General features: G+C 36.6%; 1 protein-coding gene and 1 long non-coding RNA gene across 3 annotated transcripts in view; both read left to right on the plus strand.

Moving 5' to 3' along the window:
• Positions 1-17,653, plus strand: part of DNAJC10 (DnaJ heat shock protein family (Hsp40) member C10) — a 63,889-nt gene that overhangs the window by 24,717 nt on the left and 21,519 nt on the right. For both annotated transcript variants that reach the window (XM_054478981.2, XM_063647674.1), the window contains 7 exons: positions 4,731-4,820; positions 5,673-5,786; positions 8,013-8,127; positions 12,103-12,230; positions 12,517-12,633; positions 15,465-15,566; positions 16,798-16,953. In XM_054478981.2, the coding sequence (XP_054334956.1) occupies positions 4,731-4,820; positions 5,673-5,786; positions 8,013-8,127; positions 12,103-12,230; positions 12,517-12,633; positions 15,465-15,566; positions 16,798-16,953 (822 nt within the window). The remainder of the gene's footprint in view (positions 1-4,730; positions 4,821-5,672; positions 5,787-8,012; positions 8,128-12,102; positions 12,231-12,516; positions 12,634-15,464; positions 15,567-16,797; positions 16,954-17,653) is intronic.
• Positions 614-4,671, plus strand: LOC134737698 (uncharacterized). Its single transcript, XR_010122855.1, has 2 exons — positions 614-1,940; positions 3,969-4,671. It is a non-coding gene; the product is annotated as an uncharacterized LOC134737698 (long non-coding RNA).

Consider the following 17,653-nt stretch of genomic DNA (forward strand, 5'->3'; position numbering starts at 1 on the left):
AGTTTTTGTGCTCTGTTTTTTCCCCATCTTTGTGGTTTTATCTACTTTTGGTCTTTGATGATGGTGATGTACAGATGGGTTTTTGGTGTGGATGTCCTTTCTGTTTGTTAGTTTTCCTTCTAACAGACAGGACCCTCAGCTGCAGGTCTGTTGGAGTTTGCTAGAGGTCCACTCCAGACCCTGTTTGCCTGGCTATCAGCAGCGGTGTCTGCAGAACAGCGGATTTTCGTGAACCACGAATGCTGCTGTCTGATCGTTCCTCTTGAAATTTTGTCTCAGAGGAGTACCCGGCTGTGTGAGGTGTCAGTCTGCCCCTACTGGGGGGTGCCTCCCAGTTAGGCTGCTCAGGGGTCAGGGACCCACTTGAGGAGGCAGTCTGCCCGTTCTCATATCTCCACCTCCATGCTGGGAGAACCACTGCTCTTTTCAAAGCTGTCAGACAGGGACATTTAAGTCTGCAGAGGTTACTGCTGTCTTTTTGTTTGTCTGTGCCCTGCCCCAGAGGTGGAGCCTATAGAGGCAGGCAGGCCTCCTTGAGCTGTGGTGGGCTCCACCCAGTTCGAGCTTCCCAGCTGCTTTGTTTACCTAAGCAAGCCTGGGCAATGGCGGGCGCCCCTCCCCCAGCCTCGCTGCCGCCTTGCAGTCTGATCTCAGACTGCTGTGCTAGCAATCAGCGAGACTCCGTGGGCGTAGGACCCTCCGAGCCAGGTGCAGGATATAATCTCCTGGTGTGCTGTTTCCTAAGCCCGTCGGAAAAGTGCAGTATTAGGGTGGAAGTGACCCGATTTTCCAGGTGCCGTCTGTCACCCCTTTCCTTGATCAGGAAAGGGAACTCCCTGACCCCTTGTGCTTCCCGAGTGAGGCAATGCCTCGCCCTGCTTCGGCTCGTGCACGGTACGCTGCACCCACTGTCCTGCGCCCACTGTCTGGCACTCCCTAGTGAGATGAACCCGGTACCTCAGATGCAAATGCCAAAATCACCGGTCTGTGTCGCTCACGCTGGGAGCTGTAGACTGGAGCTCTTCCTATTCGGCCATCTTGGCTCCTCCCCAGGATTATTTTTAAACTGATGATTACATTTCATTTAAAGTCATTACATCTTTACATTTAAAATTACCCTACATTTAAAACCATTATATTTTTAAACCCCAAAAGTATGGAGTACATTTCTAGGTTATACAAAAGAGCATTTATACCATGAGTTTTCATTGTTTTCTATTTAATTGTGTATTTTCTTTTTTTTGAGATGGAATCTTGCTCTTGTCGCCCAGGCTGTAGTGCAGTGGCGTGATCTTGGCTCAGTGCAACTTCTGTCTCCTGGGTTCAAGTGATTCTTCTGCCTCAGCCTCCTGAGTAGCTGGGATTACAGGTGCCTGCCATCATGCCTGGCTAATTTTTGTACTTTTAGTAGAGACGGGGTTTCGCCATGTTGGCCAGGCTGGTCTTGAACTCCCGATGTCAGATGATCCGCCCACCTAGGCCTCCCAGAGAGCTGGGATTACAGGCGTGAGTCACCACGCCCAACCTAATTGTTTATTTTCTAATGTTAAAAATATAGATCAGTGGTAGTTTTGGCTGGGGCCTAAGTATTTTTCTAAAGCACCCCTTGGGATTCTGGTGTAAACTCAGTTTTGACATCTTGTAATGTGGTATACCTCCTTAAGTTTGAGTGAGGAAACTGAGGCTCAATCTAGTTTTCAAGGAGCTGAGATAAATAGTGGGATATTGGATGGGTCACTGCGGAATCCCAAAAGAAAATAAACACTCTGATAAGACAAATCTCCCTTAGTTTTCCCTCTGTACTTTAATTCTGCTTTTTTAGATGTTGATAAAGATAACATATACTCATTTCAGAAATTCATATATGGCACAGAGCTGTAAAAGAAGATGCAAAATTCCCTGAAACCAAATCACTAATAGACAGCCACCATCAAATCTTGGTAAATACCCATCCAGATCTCTACTGAAATATATATGCAATTACGACTTTGTGCCAGCAATTCTCTAGTTTATATCTGTGACTCAAACCTCTGTTCTGCACTCCAGATGTATTATATACGTGCACCTATACATATATGTGTGGATGTGTGTGTGTGTGCTTGTGTATGTATATGTATGTGTGTATGTATGTATATATCACTGCTCATTCACTGTCTCCCCTGGGATGTTAGTCAGTGTCTCAAATTTAAATGCCTATAACCATATTCCCAATATCCCCCCATAAATCTGCTTCATCCAGTTTTTTCCCGTATTATTTGATGAAAACTCTGTCCTTTTATTATTCAAGCCAAATGCCCTGGAGTTATTCTTGATTTCTCTTTTTCTCATACCTTATAACCAATTCATCAAGAAAATCTATGGCTTTATCTTTAAAACGTGTTTATACACATCAAATGGATGGATGGATACAGATATGTAATTTTTCATAAATGGGATCATATAGTAGATTCTATTTTGTAATCTAGTTTTTTCACTCAGTGTATCAGGAAAATCCTTTCTTATTTAAAAAATGGACATTTTATAAATGAATATGTATACATTATCCTTGAAGTAATGAATGATCCCTGGATGGTAAGTCACTGAATACTTAGTTTAATCAGTTCATTCTTGGTGTGTTTCTACTTTCTCAGGATGATAAGCAATGTTGTAATGAGCAATCTTGTATCTTTTTCCTTGTGCACTTTTTCAGTTATCTGTTTAGAATGGGAGCACTGTGGCCATTTTAAACTCAATTGGTATTGCCAGATTGCCCTCCAGAAAAGTTGTACTAGTTTATTCTGTGCCATCAGTCCACAAGGATTGCCTACACCCTGTCCAACAATAGAGCCTCTTGCCTTGAGTATTATAATCTCTGGGCTTCATGATAGAAAATTACAAGGTCAAAGGCTGTCTGAGACAGGAAACAGAAATGAGTGACTCTGGAAATGTAATAACAGGGAGTGGTGAATTAAACACTACTTGTCCCTCCCCAAAAGCCTTCAGGCTGTTTTTGTTTTTTTTTTTTTTTTTTTTTTTTCTTTTGAGACAGAGTCTTGCTATGTCTCCCAGGCTGGAGTGCAGTGGCGCAGTCTCCGCTCACTGCAAGCTCCACCTCACGGGTTCACACCATTCTCCTGCCTCAGCCTCCCGAGTAGCTGGGACTACAGGTGCATGCCGCCACACCCAGCTAATTTTTTGTATTTTTAGCAGAGACGGGGTTTCACCGTGTTAGCCAGGATGGTCTCGATCTCCTGACCTTGTGATCCACCGGCCTCGGCCTCCCAAAGTGCTGGGATTACAGGCGTGAGCCACCGCGTCCGGCCGCATTGAGGTTTTAAAAAATACAAAACAGTATGCCAGCTAAATGTATCTGGTAGGTGGAATTTAGAGGCTAGATAAGACAGCAATCCTTTATGGGTGTAACTAACAAATTCTCCTCTAACAGAAACAGGTTTATAATGAGATTCCAGTAGATTAATCACTGCAAGTTTATATAGGCTGTGTAATAGGCATTTTAGTAAAAGTCTTCATAGTGAATAGAACTAAAGTGAGTAAGATATGGAACTGAGGCGTGAAAGATTTGTTTTGGCATTTTAAGCTCTTTGATAGCAGGAACTATTTCATATAGACCTCTAAGAATGTTTATGCTATATATATATATATATATAAAAAATTATATATATATTTTTTTATTTTTATTTTTATTTTTTTATTTTTAAGAAAAGAATCTTAGGAAAAAAACCTGAATTTTTATTCTTATGTTGTACCTATTATTTTTAGCCATGTGTTTGTTCTCATGTCTAGCATGATTAAGCTGTGGATTCCATGATTGTTCGTACAAGTTTTTAGTGAATTTTAGATCTTTCAAGTAATACTTAAACTGTTAAACATAGATGGTTCATAATTAAAGACATATATTAAACTCTGTTTTGTCAACTTTCATATACATTTTCTTGATGTAACCATTGCTGCATTCTTTATAATAACAGCTGCTTCATTGAGAGAATCAGACCAGCAGAGAGAGAGAGTTACATGACAAAGTATGCTGAGGATAAAATATTGACAGAAATAAAGAAGATGTGTTAGAAGGGCCTTTTATACTCATTTGTGTTTTAAATAAGAGACTCGGGCCGAAAACAAGTTTAAGATAAGATCTGTATCATTATATTTTACTCTAAAAACTCCTAAGTGGTTTGGTTTTTAGATGAAAACCTCTATGATGAGCAATAAGTCCATTCCAATTTTCCACTTCTAAGTTCCTCTTAATTAATCTTAATTATTGGTTGGGGAATGAAGTGTCTTTGATAGTCTGTTATTCTTCCTTCTAGTGTCATAAAAATTATTAAGTGAATGTGTAAAACATTGGCATTCTGTAAAACATGGTTAGCATTAAAATTAAGCTAAACATAATGTGGTTTTTCTTGATGATTGGGAGGTCACTCAGGATTATTCTGAGGATTTTTATAGAATACACATCATAGTTAATTAAAAATTCCAGTTAATGCAACACCTTATAATGGAATTTATTGTATATCACTGTTTAAGAAACAGCTTAGTTATATAATATTTTTGATAATTGCCAAAATACACTTTTTTTTGAAAAAAGACATTTGGAATTATTTGAAAAACTATTTACCTTCTATAATCGTTTTCCTAAAAATACTACATTGGAAATTGAAAAAACAAAATAAAGATATCAAATATAATGAATATTTATTCAAAAAGATTACAATGTGATTTTCTTTTTCTAGTTTCTTAACTCATTGGATGCTAAAGAAATATATTTGGAAGTAATACATAATCTTCCAGATTTTGAACTACTTTCGGCACACACACTAGAGGTAATGTTTTTATTAATAAAGATAAGTAGCAATGAATGTTCGTAACATTTCAAGTCTTAACATTTTAAAATCAGCATTTGTTTTATTCATCTCTAGAGAGAATTTAAAGTAGCAGTTTCAAAGGATTATATATTAGTCAATTGTAGGTTAAATTCTAATTGGAGATCTGGTGTTGCTAATTCAGGATGGATCTGTAGTTCTGGAAAACCTACTCAGTCCTGAAGGTGGGCTTCAAAAGGAACATCAGAAAAGGCAGAATTTTAATCAGAGCAACTTTGGCTCTGATTCATAACTTTTTGTTCTTGCTTACAGAATGGATTATATTGATTACTAAGAAGAAGTATTCAGTTTATGGATAGAATGCTGAGAAATATTGCTTGTGGTAGAATCAGTTTTTTTCTGTTAGGTTGGTGCAAAAGTAATTGCAGTTTTTGCCATTTAAAAGTAGTGACAAAAACCACAGTTACTTTTGCACAAAACGAGATACTTCCTAGCCACAGATCTTTTGAAGTCTGTATCACTACCAGATCTTATGTGCTAAGCCTGAAAAAGCTGACAACTTTGCCACCCAACTTTTTAGCTATATGCTGTTAAAATCATGTATTTGTTTTTGGCAGTCATCTACTTTAAGATTTTATAATTTAGTGACTAACCCTCCTGTAATATTTGTTTATTTTACATACCATTATTCTAAGTAAACTACAAAATAAGAGAATGAGTGGGTCCGAATTTTAGATAGTATTTTGAAGTAATGGGTAGGGGAGCTAAAACTAACTTCAAGTCATAGGAATGAAGATTAGAACCCTTAGAATTTCCCATCTCTGACATTTCCTTTTCTTTATCACTTTTAAGGATCGTTTGGCTCATCATCGGTGGCTCTTATTTTTTCATTTTGGAAAAAATGAAAATTCAAATGATCCTGAGTTGAAAAAACTAAAAACTCTACTTAAAAATGATCATATTCAAGTAAGAAAAATGTATTCTGCCTAGCCTTCTGCTGGTGTACTTTGTTGTTAATTTAATACATATAATTAAATTTTAAATAACATAAAAACTCTTATTTGAAATTATAAGAAGCCTATAAGTGCTTTTAGTCTTGGTTTGTGCTTTCTTTTCCTCTTTTTTATTAAAAGTTTATATGTAATCTGAAAGTGGTTAATTTTCATTTATTTTGGCATTTGATAAACCTGTATCACACAACTTTTCTGGAATGCATACGGTACGAGGTTATCTTTCCATTTTTTTTAATTCTTATTTCTTTATATAAATAATTCTTGGTCATTGTTTAAAAATCAGGACAATAAATAAGTACAAAAATAAAGCAATTATCTAAAAAAATCACCCGTACTCCTAACATTGTTCATAACCCTGCTACGTATTTACTCTATATAACCATTTAAACATTTTGTGAGTGCCCATATGCGTATGTAGGCATATGTATATGTGTGCACATGCATACATATTGTAATGGCCATTGTAATAGACATACACATGTAAATTTATATGTCTGTGTTTTAATCAAAATGGATTCACTATATGCTTTTTTTTTAACTTTTGTCGTACAACAATATCATAAACTTTTTCACAGACATGTAAAAATGCATATATATTTATATGGATATAAAATCTCTATATCCATGTACACATGTATAGCCTCCTTATTCCCTAAAGGCTACATAGTGGCTTACTATATGGTTATGCCATAATTGTTTAGGAAATCCTCTCTTACTGATTTTATGTTGTTTCCTTTATTTTTTATATCAAATGATGCAGAACTTGTCTTTAGTATGGAAAATTTTCTTTTCTTTTCTTTTGAGACAGAGTCATTCTGTCACCCAGGCTGGAGTGCAGTGGCGTGCTCTTGACTCACTGCAACCTCAGCCTCACGGGTTCAAGTGATTCCGAGTTCCAGTGATTCCCTCCTGAGTAGCTGGGACTACAGGCGCATGCCACCAAGTCCGGCTGATTTTTGTACTTTTAATAGAGACTGGGATTCTCCATGTTGGCCAAGCTGGCCTCGAACTCCTGACCTCAGGTGATCCTCCCACCTCAGCCTCCCAAAGTGCTGGGATTACAGGCGTGAGCCACCACACCTGGCCATATGGGAAATTTTCAACTCAAGGTTATGTTTTCTTAAATGGTTTTTATTCTCATTACTAGAGTCCTTCAGAAAGTTTTCTCACTGACAGCACGTGAGTGGCCATTTCTCCACGCTGTGCCCACCATGGTACTATCGTTCTTTATAATCTTCACAATTCCGATAGGCCATAAGTGATATGTTAACAATATTCACTTTCATTTAATTGCTTTCAACTGGTCGGGGGAAGAATACTTTTTCATGATTATTAACAAATCATAATTGTTCTCTAGTTAATTTTCTCTTTATATCTGTGGCCCATTTTCTTTTTTCTGATGGGATGTTTGTCCAGCTTTTTCTTTTTTTTCTTTTTTTTTAATGCAATGTAGTGTCACTCTGTCAGCCAGGCTGGAGTGTAGTGGTGCGATCTCGGCTCACTGCAACCTCCACCTCCCAGATTCAAGCAGTTCTGCTGCCTCAGCCTCCCAAGTAGCTGGGACTACAGGTGCAAGCCACCATGCCTGGCTAATTTTTGTATTTTTAGTAGAGACGTGGTTTCACCATATTGGTCAGGCTGATCTCAAACTCCTGACCTCAGGCGATTCAGCTACCTCAGCCTCCTCAAGTGCTGGGATTATAGGCATGAGCCAATGCGCGTGGCCCATCTTGTTTCTTAATGGATTTTCTGTCTTAAATGCCACAAATTTGTTCCCGGTTTATCATTTGGCTGTTGTGCTTACGCTCTTCTTTTTCACGCTGTTTGAAAACATCACTTTTTTCTTCATTATTTCTGCTTCTGAAAGTGATCTCTCCTCTATCTCAAGATTATATAAACATTCTCTACATCTTCAAAAAGTAGGTTTCTGGAATAACTTCATATTTTCTTGGGAATTCCTCAGGATTTTTTAACTCTCTAGGAAGCATTTTTTAACTAAATTGAGTCTTAGTATTGAATGTAAATGAATTATTTCTGTCTCTTATTTTCATAGCCTATTAGCTTCTGTTTAAAAACTGTGTCATTAGGGCAATGCCATTTTTAGATTATCATAAATATTTACAAATCAAATGGATAAGACAGTATTTTTATCAAATTTGACCTTCTTTTTCTCCTTTAGGTTGGCAGGTTTGACTGTTCCTCTGCACCAGACATCTGTAGTAATCTGTATGTTTTTCAGCCGTCTCTAGCAGTATTTAAAGGACAAGGAACCAAAGAATATGAAATTCATCATGGTAAGAATGGAAAAAATGATAGAAAACTTAGCTTCATTTTCAAATAGAAGTTTTCTAATTGTGCTTTTTAAACTTATTTTGTATGGACATGCTTATTGTAAATAACTTCTCTCAGTAAATATCAGGACAGATATTTTGAATTATATGTAGTCATTTTATTCTCTTTACCCTTCTTTTTAACATAAATGCCTTTTCTCTATTCAGTATTTTGATCAGGGTTTCTGGTGATAAATCAAGCTAATGAGAAATTTAAGCCCTCCTTGTTCGCAAAAGTAAGCAACACCTGCAGTTTATATTCCAGCTTGCCGTGTGTATCATCTCAGCCATTATAGGCAATTTCCAGACATTCTTTTGGATTTTTCTCCCACTAGACTTCCAGACTTCTCCATTAACTGCCTTGTTATCTTTCTTGCATTTATAATTTTATTTCAGCATATTTAGGACTTTAGCTCTGCATTCATGTGAGTGCAGTCTCAATTCCAAGAGTTTGGACTACAGCAGAGTCCTTGTCCTGAAAGAGGTCAAATATAGCAAAAGAAACACACAGACTACCAACTACCATACAGTTAAGTGAATAACAGATACCGATGAAATGCCCATTAGCACCTAGCACTGCTTTCAATGTTGAGGATATAAATTTGTAAGACATGAACTCCTTCAAGAAGTTTAAAATAGTGTAGTAGGGAACGGAGGAGGGAGATCCATAAGAAAACATAAAAAATACTTTAATGATCATTGTATATTAACTACAACAAGATCAAATAGACTTCTGCATAGTAGAGGTCAAGAAGTGGTATTTGAATTGAGCATAAAGTGCTCAATTTCCCCAAGCAACTATAGGGGAAAAAGAAGTGAGACCTCTAGGCTGGAGGAACTTTGTGAGCAAAGGCTTGGGGTAAGATAACCCTTACAGTAACTACTGTTTGTTCACTGCTGTCTACAAGTCAGACATTCTGCCAAAAGCCTTGCATACGTGATTCATTTTTATCTTTACAACAGCCCAGTGAAGGAGAAAATGGAGACTCAGAAAGGTTAAGTAACTTGCCCTATGACAGACAACTAGAAACTAGCCATGGTAGATTTTGAATCCAAATTTGTCTGACTCCAAAACCTAGGCTTATAGCCATTAAACTATACCATGCACTAAAAGTGCTAGAAATGACTAAGTTTTAATAATGGAATGATACTCTTTTTTATCTCTAAAATAGTTCTCAGACCCCCCCTCTTCTCTGTGCTTACTGCTTTGTTTCAGGCCCATCATCTCCTTCATCTATTATAATATCCTCTGGGAGGATTGCTTATCTCCTAGCCTTTCTTCCTTAAAATCGATTCCTTGTTTTGTTTGCATTTATTATCCATTCTTGTGTCACTTTTCTGCCTTGACTTTCCTTATTTCTTATAGCATAAGCTTCAGATTCCTTAGCATAGAAGCAATAATCATGTCTGTTTTGCTCACTGCTCTATCTCCAGCACCTAGAATGGTGCCTGGCACATAGTAAGAACTCAGGAAATGTTTGTTAAGTGGATAGGGTATGTTCACAGTCTGGCTCTGCCAGTTTTTCCAGTCTTAATTCCCACTGCTGCCCCTCCAGATAGTCTTAGCTCCAGCTACCTTTGGATCTTTGTGAATGCCGTGTTCTTTTCACTCCTCTGTGCCTTCACACATGATTTTTCCTCCTGCATTGTAATCACTCCTTCGTGTTCCACAGAATATTTAGCAAACTCCAAATTGCCTTTCAAAACTTAAAGCAGCTTCTTCCCTGGGAAATATATTATGAATCTCCAAGCACTTCCTTTTATGTGCTCTTACTAACTTTGTAATAGAACTTACATTGTTTCTTTGGATTAAAATAGTTATTGAGCATCTGCATGTACCAGGTACAGTACTGAGGAACAGGAAAAAATGTGAACTAAGTAATCTCTAATACAAAGAACATTGTGGACTATTAGGGAAAACAGACAAGTAAATGGACAAATTTTTATTTTTTTATTTTTTTTATGGACAAGTTTTTAAAAATGTTTGCAGTGGACAGTATTTATTGTCTATTGCTTAGTAGTAAATTACCCCAAAACTCAGTGGTTTAAAACAAACATGTATTAATTCACAGTTTTTGGTGGTCAGGAATCTGAGAAAAGTTTAGCTGGGTAGTTACAGACACGGATTTTCTCAGGAGGTTGCATTCAAAATACGCAAGGTCTGTGGTCATCTGAAGGCTAGACTGGCTACAGGGTCTGGTTCCAAGCTTACTCCTGTGATTGTCAGGAGGCCTCATATGTCAGGAGGCCTAAGTTCCTCGCTGGGTGTTGGCAGAGGCCTCAGTTCCTCATCATGTGGGCCTTTGTAGGGCTGCTTCAATATGGTAGCTAGCTTCTCGGATAGTAACAGAGATGAAGAGAAGTAGATTTGTAAAAGACCAAGAATGCAAAATCAGTATTACTTGGTGACTGTTGAGATGTGTGGGAGGTCAAGAGAGAGAGGAGAGTCAAGAATAATACCTATGTTTCTGACTTGACGAAATTGCAGTTGAGTGATTGTACTGTTCAATGTAAGTGGACTGTGGTAGCAACGTAGAAAATGGATTAGTTAAGGAAGGCTGGGTGAAGAAACTAGCTAGGTTATTGCAGAAGGCCACACTGAGTTCAGGCAGTAGCAATGGGTTGGAAATGGTAAGAGATGGAATGGATAGAATTATTATGATACAGAGCAGAGAAAGAAGTCAAGGTTCACTCTTTGGAATTATATTTAGGCACCTAGTGGATAATTATGTTGTTGCCAAGATAAGGATGGTGAGAAAAGGAGCAGGTTTGGAGGAAAATAACACAGCCTCAATTTGAATATATTGCCATGTGTCAATGACAGAGACGTCTTCTGAGAAATGTGTCATTAGGTGATTTCATTGTTGTGCAAACATCAGAGAGTGTACTTAAAAAAAGCTAGATGGTATAGTCCACTACACATCTAGGCTATACAGTATAGCCTATTGCTCCTAGGCTACATCTGTACAATGTGTTACAGTGTACTGAATACCATAAGCAACTGTAACACAGCGGTAAGAGTTTGTGTATCTAAATGTATCTAAACATAGAAAAGGGGTAATGTGTTGCATTACAGAATTACAACAGCAACACCATCACTGAGCCATAGGAATTTTTCAGCTCCATTATAATCTTATGGGACCCCATCATATATGTGGTCCACCATTGCCTGAAATATCATTATGCAGGAGTGTATTGTGTTTGACGTGTTTATGTGATATCCAAGTACAACTTTTCACTGGGCAGTTGGTAATATGGGTTTTGAATTCATAAGAGAAGTCTAGGTTGTAGAAAACGATTTAGGAGTTAGGCCATAGTAATCACTGAAGTAAGCATAAATAATTTAAAGAATCCTATAAAAAAGTCATTATTCTACCTCTGAAGATAAGGGAACATTTCAAAGAGATTTTGATTTTTTTTTTTTTTTTTTTTTTGAGATGGAGTCTCACTCTGTCACCAGGCTGGAGTGCAGTGGCGAGATCACTGCTCACTGCAACCTCCACCTCCCAGGTTCAAGCAATTCTTCTGCCTCAGCCTCCTGAGTAGCTAGCACTACAGGCATGCGCCACCACGCCCAGCTAATTTTTTGTATTTTTAGTAGAGACGGGGGTTTCACCATGTTGGCCAGGATGGTCTCGATCTCTTGACCTTGTGATCCGCCCACCTCGGCCTCCCAAAGTGCTGGGATTACAGGCGTGAGCCACCGCACCTGGCCAATTTTGACATTTTTAACTAGTCCAGGAAACAGGAGAGTGTGCAAGAAAAGAGTGCTTCTATCAGAGCTAAGCCCTGTATAGTATACAGAACACTAAAACCTCACCAAAATCAATTTGTTCATAATGTATCTTCTTTAGTATTTTGAGTATTAAAACTTTGAAATGTCTCTGTGCATACAAAAAGCAGAATTTGGATTTTAATTTCTCTCATTCACTTTGAAAGGAAAGAAGATTCTATATGATATACTTGCCTTTGCCAAAGAAAGTGTGAATTCTCATGTTACCACGCTTGGACCTCAAAATTTTCCTGCCAATGACAAAGAACCATGGCTTGTTGATTTCTTTGCCCCTGTAAGTTATTTTTATCTGTCAAATTCTAACATTGTCAGATTTTCTCCTGTTATGGCAAAAAGACATTTTCTAGATAACTTTGAATCATTAGTACAAGAACTGTGTCATTCCATTATGGCCACTGATGCATATTGCTTTTAAATGAGTGCTAACATAATTACTCCTCCAGGGAAGGTTTGCCACTAAATACAGTTTGTCTTACTTAGCATATTACTTGTTGCAGAAATGATGGGGGGTTTTTTTGTGTCATTTGGCTCGGTGCTTATGAATATTTTTTCTTTCCTAGTGGTGTCCACCGTGTCGAGCTTTACTACCAGAGTTACGAAGAGCATCAAATCTTCTTTATGGTCAGCTTAAGTTTGGTACGCTAGATTGTACAGTTCATGAGGGACTCTGTAACATGGTAAGGCAAAGTATCAAAAATTATTCTAATTAATTTTATAAAATGGAGACCTTTTGACTGTTTATTATTAAAACATGAAAATAACTTAGAAATAATACATCTTCTATTTAGAGGAGTAACAAATTATTTAAACAAATAATTTTTTTAGAAAATGGTATCAAATATGATTGGATTAAACCATGAATAGCTAATCAATGGACTGAATGTAAATAAGGTCTTATTTATCAAACTCAGGCAACTATTTTCATTAACTTGATAAAATGCTTGTATGATTTTCCAATTAAGATCATTATATTTCTTTAATATTTTTGACATTTTATAATTTTTTTCCTTTGGCTTTCCTCATACTTCCAAGTATATTTGCTGGAAAGAAGTTAAAACAATGAACAAGCCTTTTGAAATCTTTGTTTAAATGAAAATATTTTCTCAGGTAAATATTCACTCCTCAGTTGCAGGAAGAACTAAAAATTATGTACTATAGAATGAAAGTACGTAATATCACCTATAAAATTACTCTTGGCAAAAAAAAAAAAAAAAAAAAAAAAATCAATCCTATAGTAGATCTATCTCCAGATCTATTAGTCTTTAGGAAATTGAATGACAGGGGAGCATATTAAGTGACACCGTGGGTATGAAATCTGCACTTCCCAGCATGGGAGAACTTTACAGGACAAACACCCAGTTTATTGGCCAAATACATTGTATATAGTGGAGGAGAGATTAAAAAGACTTAAAAGACTATCAGTCAAATACAACATTTAGACTTTGTTTGGATGCAATTTAAACAAACCAAGTGCAAAAAAAGAGATAATTGGGGAAATGTGAACACTGACAAGATATCTGATGATTTCAGGTAATTATTGTTAGTTTTTGACAACAAAAATGATACTGTGGTTGTATGGAGGGGAATCCTTACATTTTAAATATACTGAAATATTTGTGGATGAAATTATAGATCATCTGAAATTTGCTTTAAAATAATCTTGGGAGTAGACTAGAAAGGGAGTATAAGTGAAATAAAAGTAGCCATGAGTCAGTGATTATTGTAGCTATATGAATATGTGAGAGTTTGTTGCTCTCTACTTTTGTGAATGTTTTAAATAACTCATAAAAAACAAAATTTTTTTAAAAAACATAGATGGAGAAAAGATAAAAGGAAAAAAGAAATGGGAAGAGGAAGGAAAACAAAAGAAAGCCATGCATTTTTAGAACATCATAGAAGTTTAAGCCAGCAGCAGTGGCACATGCCTATAGAAAATTCATTAAAATACATTTTTATAAAAGGAAATAAATAAGGCCTTTGGTTTTGAATGTTTTCTCTGTAACTTTGAAAGAAATGCCAACCAAAGATGCAAAATGGATGTGATAAACAATAATTATCTTAATTTTAATTTCTTTAGTTTTTTTTTTGTTGTTGTTGATGTTGTTGTTGAGATGGAGTCTCGCTCTATTGCCCAGGCTGGAGTGCAATGGCGCAGTCTCAGCTCACTGCAAGCTCTGCCCCCCGGGTTCATGCCATTCTCCTCCCTCAGCCTCCCGAGTAGCTGCAATTACAGGCACCTGCCACCACGCCTGGCCAATTTTTTGTACTTTTAGTAGAGACAGGGTTTTACAATGTTAGCCAGGATGGTCTTGATCTCCTGACCTCGTGATCCTCCTGCCTCGGCCTCCCAAAGTGCTGGGATTACAGGCGTGGGCCACTGCGCCCAGCCATTTTCTTTAGTTTTTCTACTTTTCATCTTAGCTCGTTAAACATATGTGAGTTCAGTGTAAGGGTTTAGAACTATGATATCCGATTTACCTGGAATAGAGGCCAAGATTCACTACTCCCCAATTAGTTGCCACTCACCAATTGGTTGACTTTGACCAAGTTACTTAGCCTCTCAGTAACTTAGTTTCCTAATTTATACAGTGGGTTTTATAATTTTAGCAATTAAGTATAATTGTTGTGAAGAATAAGAAACTACATGTTAAATGCTAAAATAATGCTCAACACAGTTAAATTTTAGCTATAATTGCTTTGTTGATCAGTGAATTATTTGAATTTGCACACATTTTTCAAGACTAATATAAATGTTTCCACTGTTTTTTCAAAAATTATTTTTGAATTCTGGTCAAAGATTCCAATTTGCTAATGAGTACTTAAAACTTTAAGAGTGTGAAGTTCAGCTACGGCAAATCCACAGACAAGGATCTCTTTATAACTGTTTAAAAAATAAAAATAAAAGCTTTAGAGAGATGCTTCCTGGGCTGGTGCCCATTTTAATTCTGTGAGAAGGAAATTAAGCATTTCCTCCTATAAAGGCTATCTTGAAGAAAGAATGAAAAGGGATTACATTCATAGGGCATGATTCGTAATCCTTTAACCTAAAATGTAATCATGTGCCCCCTAATTATTTGTGTCTTTATTCTTGCTGTTTTGTTTCCTGATCATCATCTATTTCTAGAAAAAGTATTTATTGTGGTTTAAAAGAAAGACTCAAGCTAGAGATATAGCCTGTTGTTTATAGCCTCTTCTTACCTTGGTTCAGGAGAGTAAAAAGGGACCATTCGTGTAATTACCCATGCCGATTTCTCAATGTTTCAATGCCTATGGTTTTCATGGGTAATGGAGCTGCTATAAATAAGGATCAGGTATTCATCAGTATTTAGCAGTATTCATCGCAATGAGTCCTTTGCTAAATTTGATGAGACTAAAATTTTTGTCACCAGAAATTTAGAAATGGGTTTTTAAAATCTTGTTCTTGTTACTTAAAGGCAAACTTGTTATAAATTTGTAACAAATAGGTGAAATCTATAAAATCTTTAATTTGTATTCTCCTTCCTATCAGTATAACATTCAGGCTTATCCAACAACAGTGGTATTCAACCAGTCCAACATTCATGAGTATGAAGGACATCACTCTGCTGAACAAATCTTGGAGTTCATAGAGGTATTTCAAATTATAGACCATGTTGCTAGAAATTTGTCTGTTTATGTGTAAACCCTGTATGAATATTTCATATGTTTAATAGGCTTTATTCTTTTCATGCCCAAACTATTTTCTGACAAAATGATTTTTAAAGAATTTTTCTAATGTCTTACTCTTATTATATACTTGTCTGTAAACTCAAAGTAAATCTGTGTTTTATTTGTTACCTGGTATGTACAGTGCCTTATATACAAATGGACACAATTATTTATTGAACATATGCAATATATTTTCACCTTGTCACCCCTTTGCACTGTTTTCTCTGAAAACAAGTGTCCGGCATCTACAGCATCTTTTTTTGTTGTTGTTTTGTTTTTTTGTTTTTTCTCAGTAACACTCTTGATTGAAATACTTACAGGGGCCTCCTAGAAAAAAAATGAAAATTTCTAGTTTATTATTATCCGTTTGATGAGCCTCCAACCCTGTCCTACTCATCTGTTCCTCCTCCTCTAACATAATGTTTTGTGTTGTTTTCCCAATTAAGCTATCCTCTTCATCAGTATTACCTGATTGTTGTAGGCTGAAGCTTTGTTAAAATATCATTTGGAACAAAGAATCTGTAGAAAGGTGTAGTATCTCCAGTCAGAATGTCAGAAAAATGAGATAGTAGGCTTTCCATTAGTAATTAAAGAATCATTTCTAAGCCAGTCATTCTTCGTTCTAGAATAGAACTTTAGGGCCTCTGTAGACATCCAGGCAGCCCTTGAAACTCTTGTATTATCCACGCAGAAACTTAAAGTTGCCTCTTTTCCCTGCCTGTTATGATTTTAGTGATACATAGAGATAAAGGATAAATAGACCTTGATTTTTTACAAAACTGATAAGCAAAATCCAAACTTAAGAAATCTAAGTTAGGTTTATTTTCATTTTTTAAGATAATTCACATTGGATTTCTTTTAGCTATCCTTAAGCATCTTTTGGTTTCTCAAAAATGGGAACTTTCTAAAGGACATACAGAGACTGAGCACCCCTAATCCAAAAATCTAAAATCTGAAATGCTCCAAAGTCTGAATTTCATGTTTAGACTTGGGTTTCATTCCCAAGATATATGCAAATATTCCAAAATTCAAAATTCACAATACTTCCAAGTATTTTGGATAAGAGATACTCAACCTGTACCAACAATTTGCCAGGAATATATGAACAGCTATGCTTTATATATATGTTATAATGGAAGCTATATTCTCTTCAGGATCTTATGAATCCCTCAGTGGTCTCCCTTACACCCACCACCTTCAACGAACTAGTTACCCAAAGAAAACACAACGAAGTCTGGATGGTTGATTTCTATTCTCCGTGGTGTCATCCTTGTCAAGTCTTAATGCCAGAATGGAAAAGAATGGCCCGGGTATAGTAAAAATCGTTTATTTTAAATCTTAACGTTTACTAAGAATGTTTATTTAACAGAATTATTTTGAAACTGATGTGAATGAACCCACAACTAAATTATTACTTAATAACAGTACTGATCATACCACTTTGATTCCAGCTCTGTTTCTGTCTGGTGTGTGAATGGTATAGCCTACCCTTTTTGTGTGTATAGCATCTGGTACACTTTTTTTTTTTGGTCGGGTGGCGGGGACAGAGTCTCACTCTGGAGTGCAGTGGCGCAATCTCGGCTCACTGCAACCTCAGCCACCCTAGTAGCTGGGATTACAGGCATGTGCCACCACACCTAGCTAATTTTTGTATTTTTAGTAGAAACAGGGTTTTGCCATGTTGGCCAGGCTGATCTTGAACTCCTGGCCTCAAGTAATCTGCCCACCTCTGCCTTTCAAAGTGCTAGGATTACAAACATGAGCCTCCGTGCCCAGTATATCTGGTACTTTTGACTAAACTGTTGCCAACAACAACCCAAAAATTTACCTCATATTTGTTTCAATTTTTTCTAATTTTTTTTTCTGCTTTATTTTTAGAGCTTAAAAATATCATTTCCTGACATACCGTAGGGCTTAAAAGTAAGAAAAAAAAGCTTTCAGCATGTGTATTTAGAAAATTTCCTGAAGATAGGCACCATGTTTTAAGTTGTAGAAGATTGGAAACAAATC

The sequence above is a fragment of the Pongo pygmaeus genome, chromosome 11 (genome assembly GCF_028885625.2).
Source record: "Pongo pygmaeus isolate AG05252 chromosome 11, NHGRI_mPonPyg2-v2.0_pri, whole genome shotgun sequence".
Classification (NCBI taxonomy): Eukaryota; Metazoa; Chordata; class Mammalia; order Primates; family Hominidae; genus Pongo; species Pongo pygmaeus.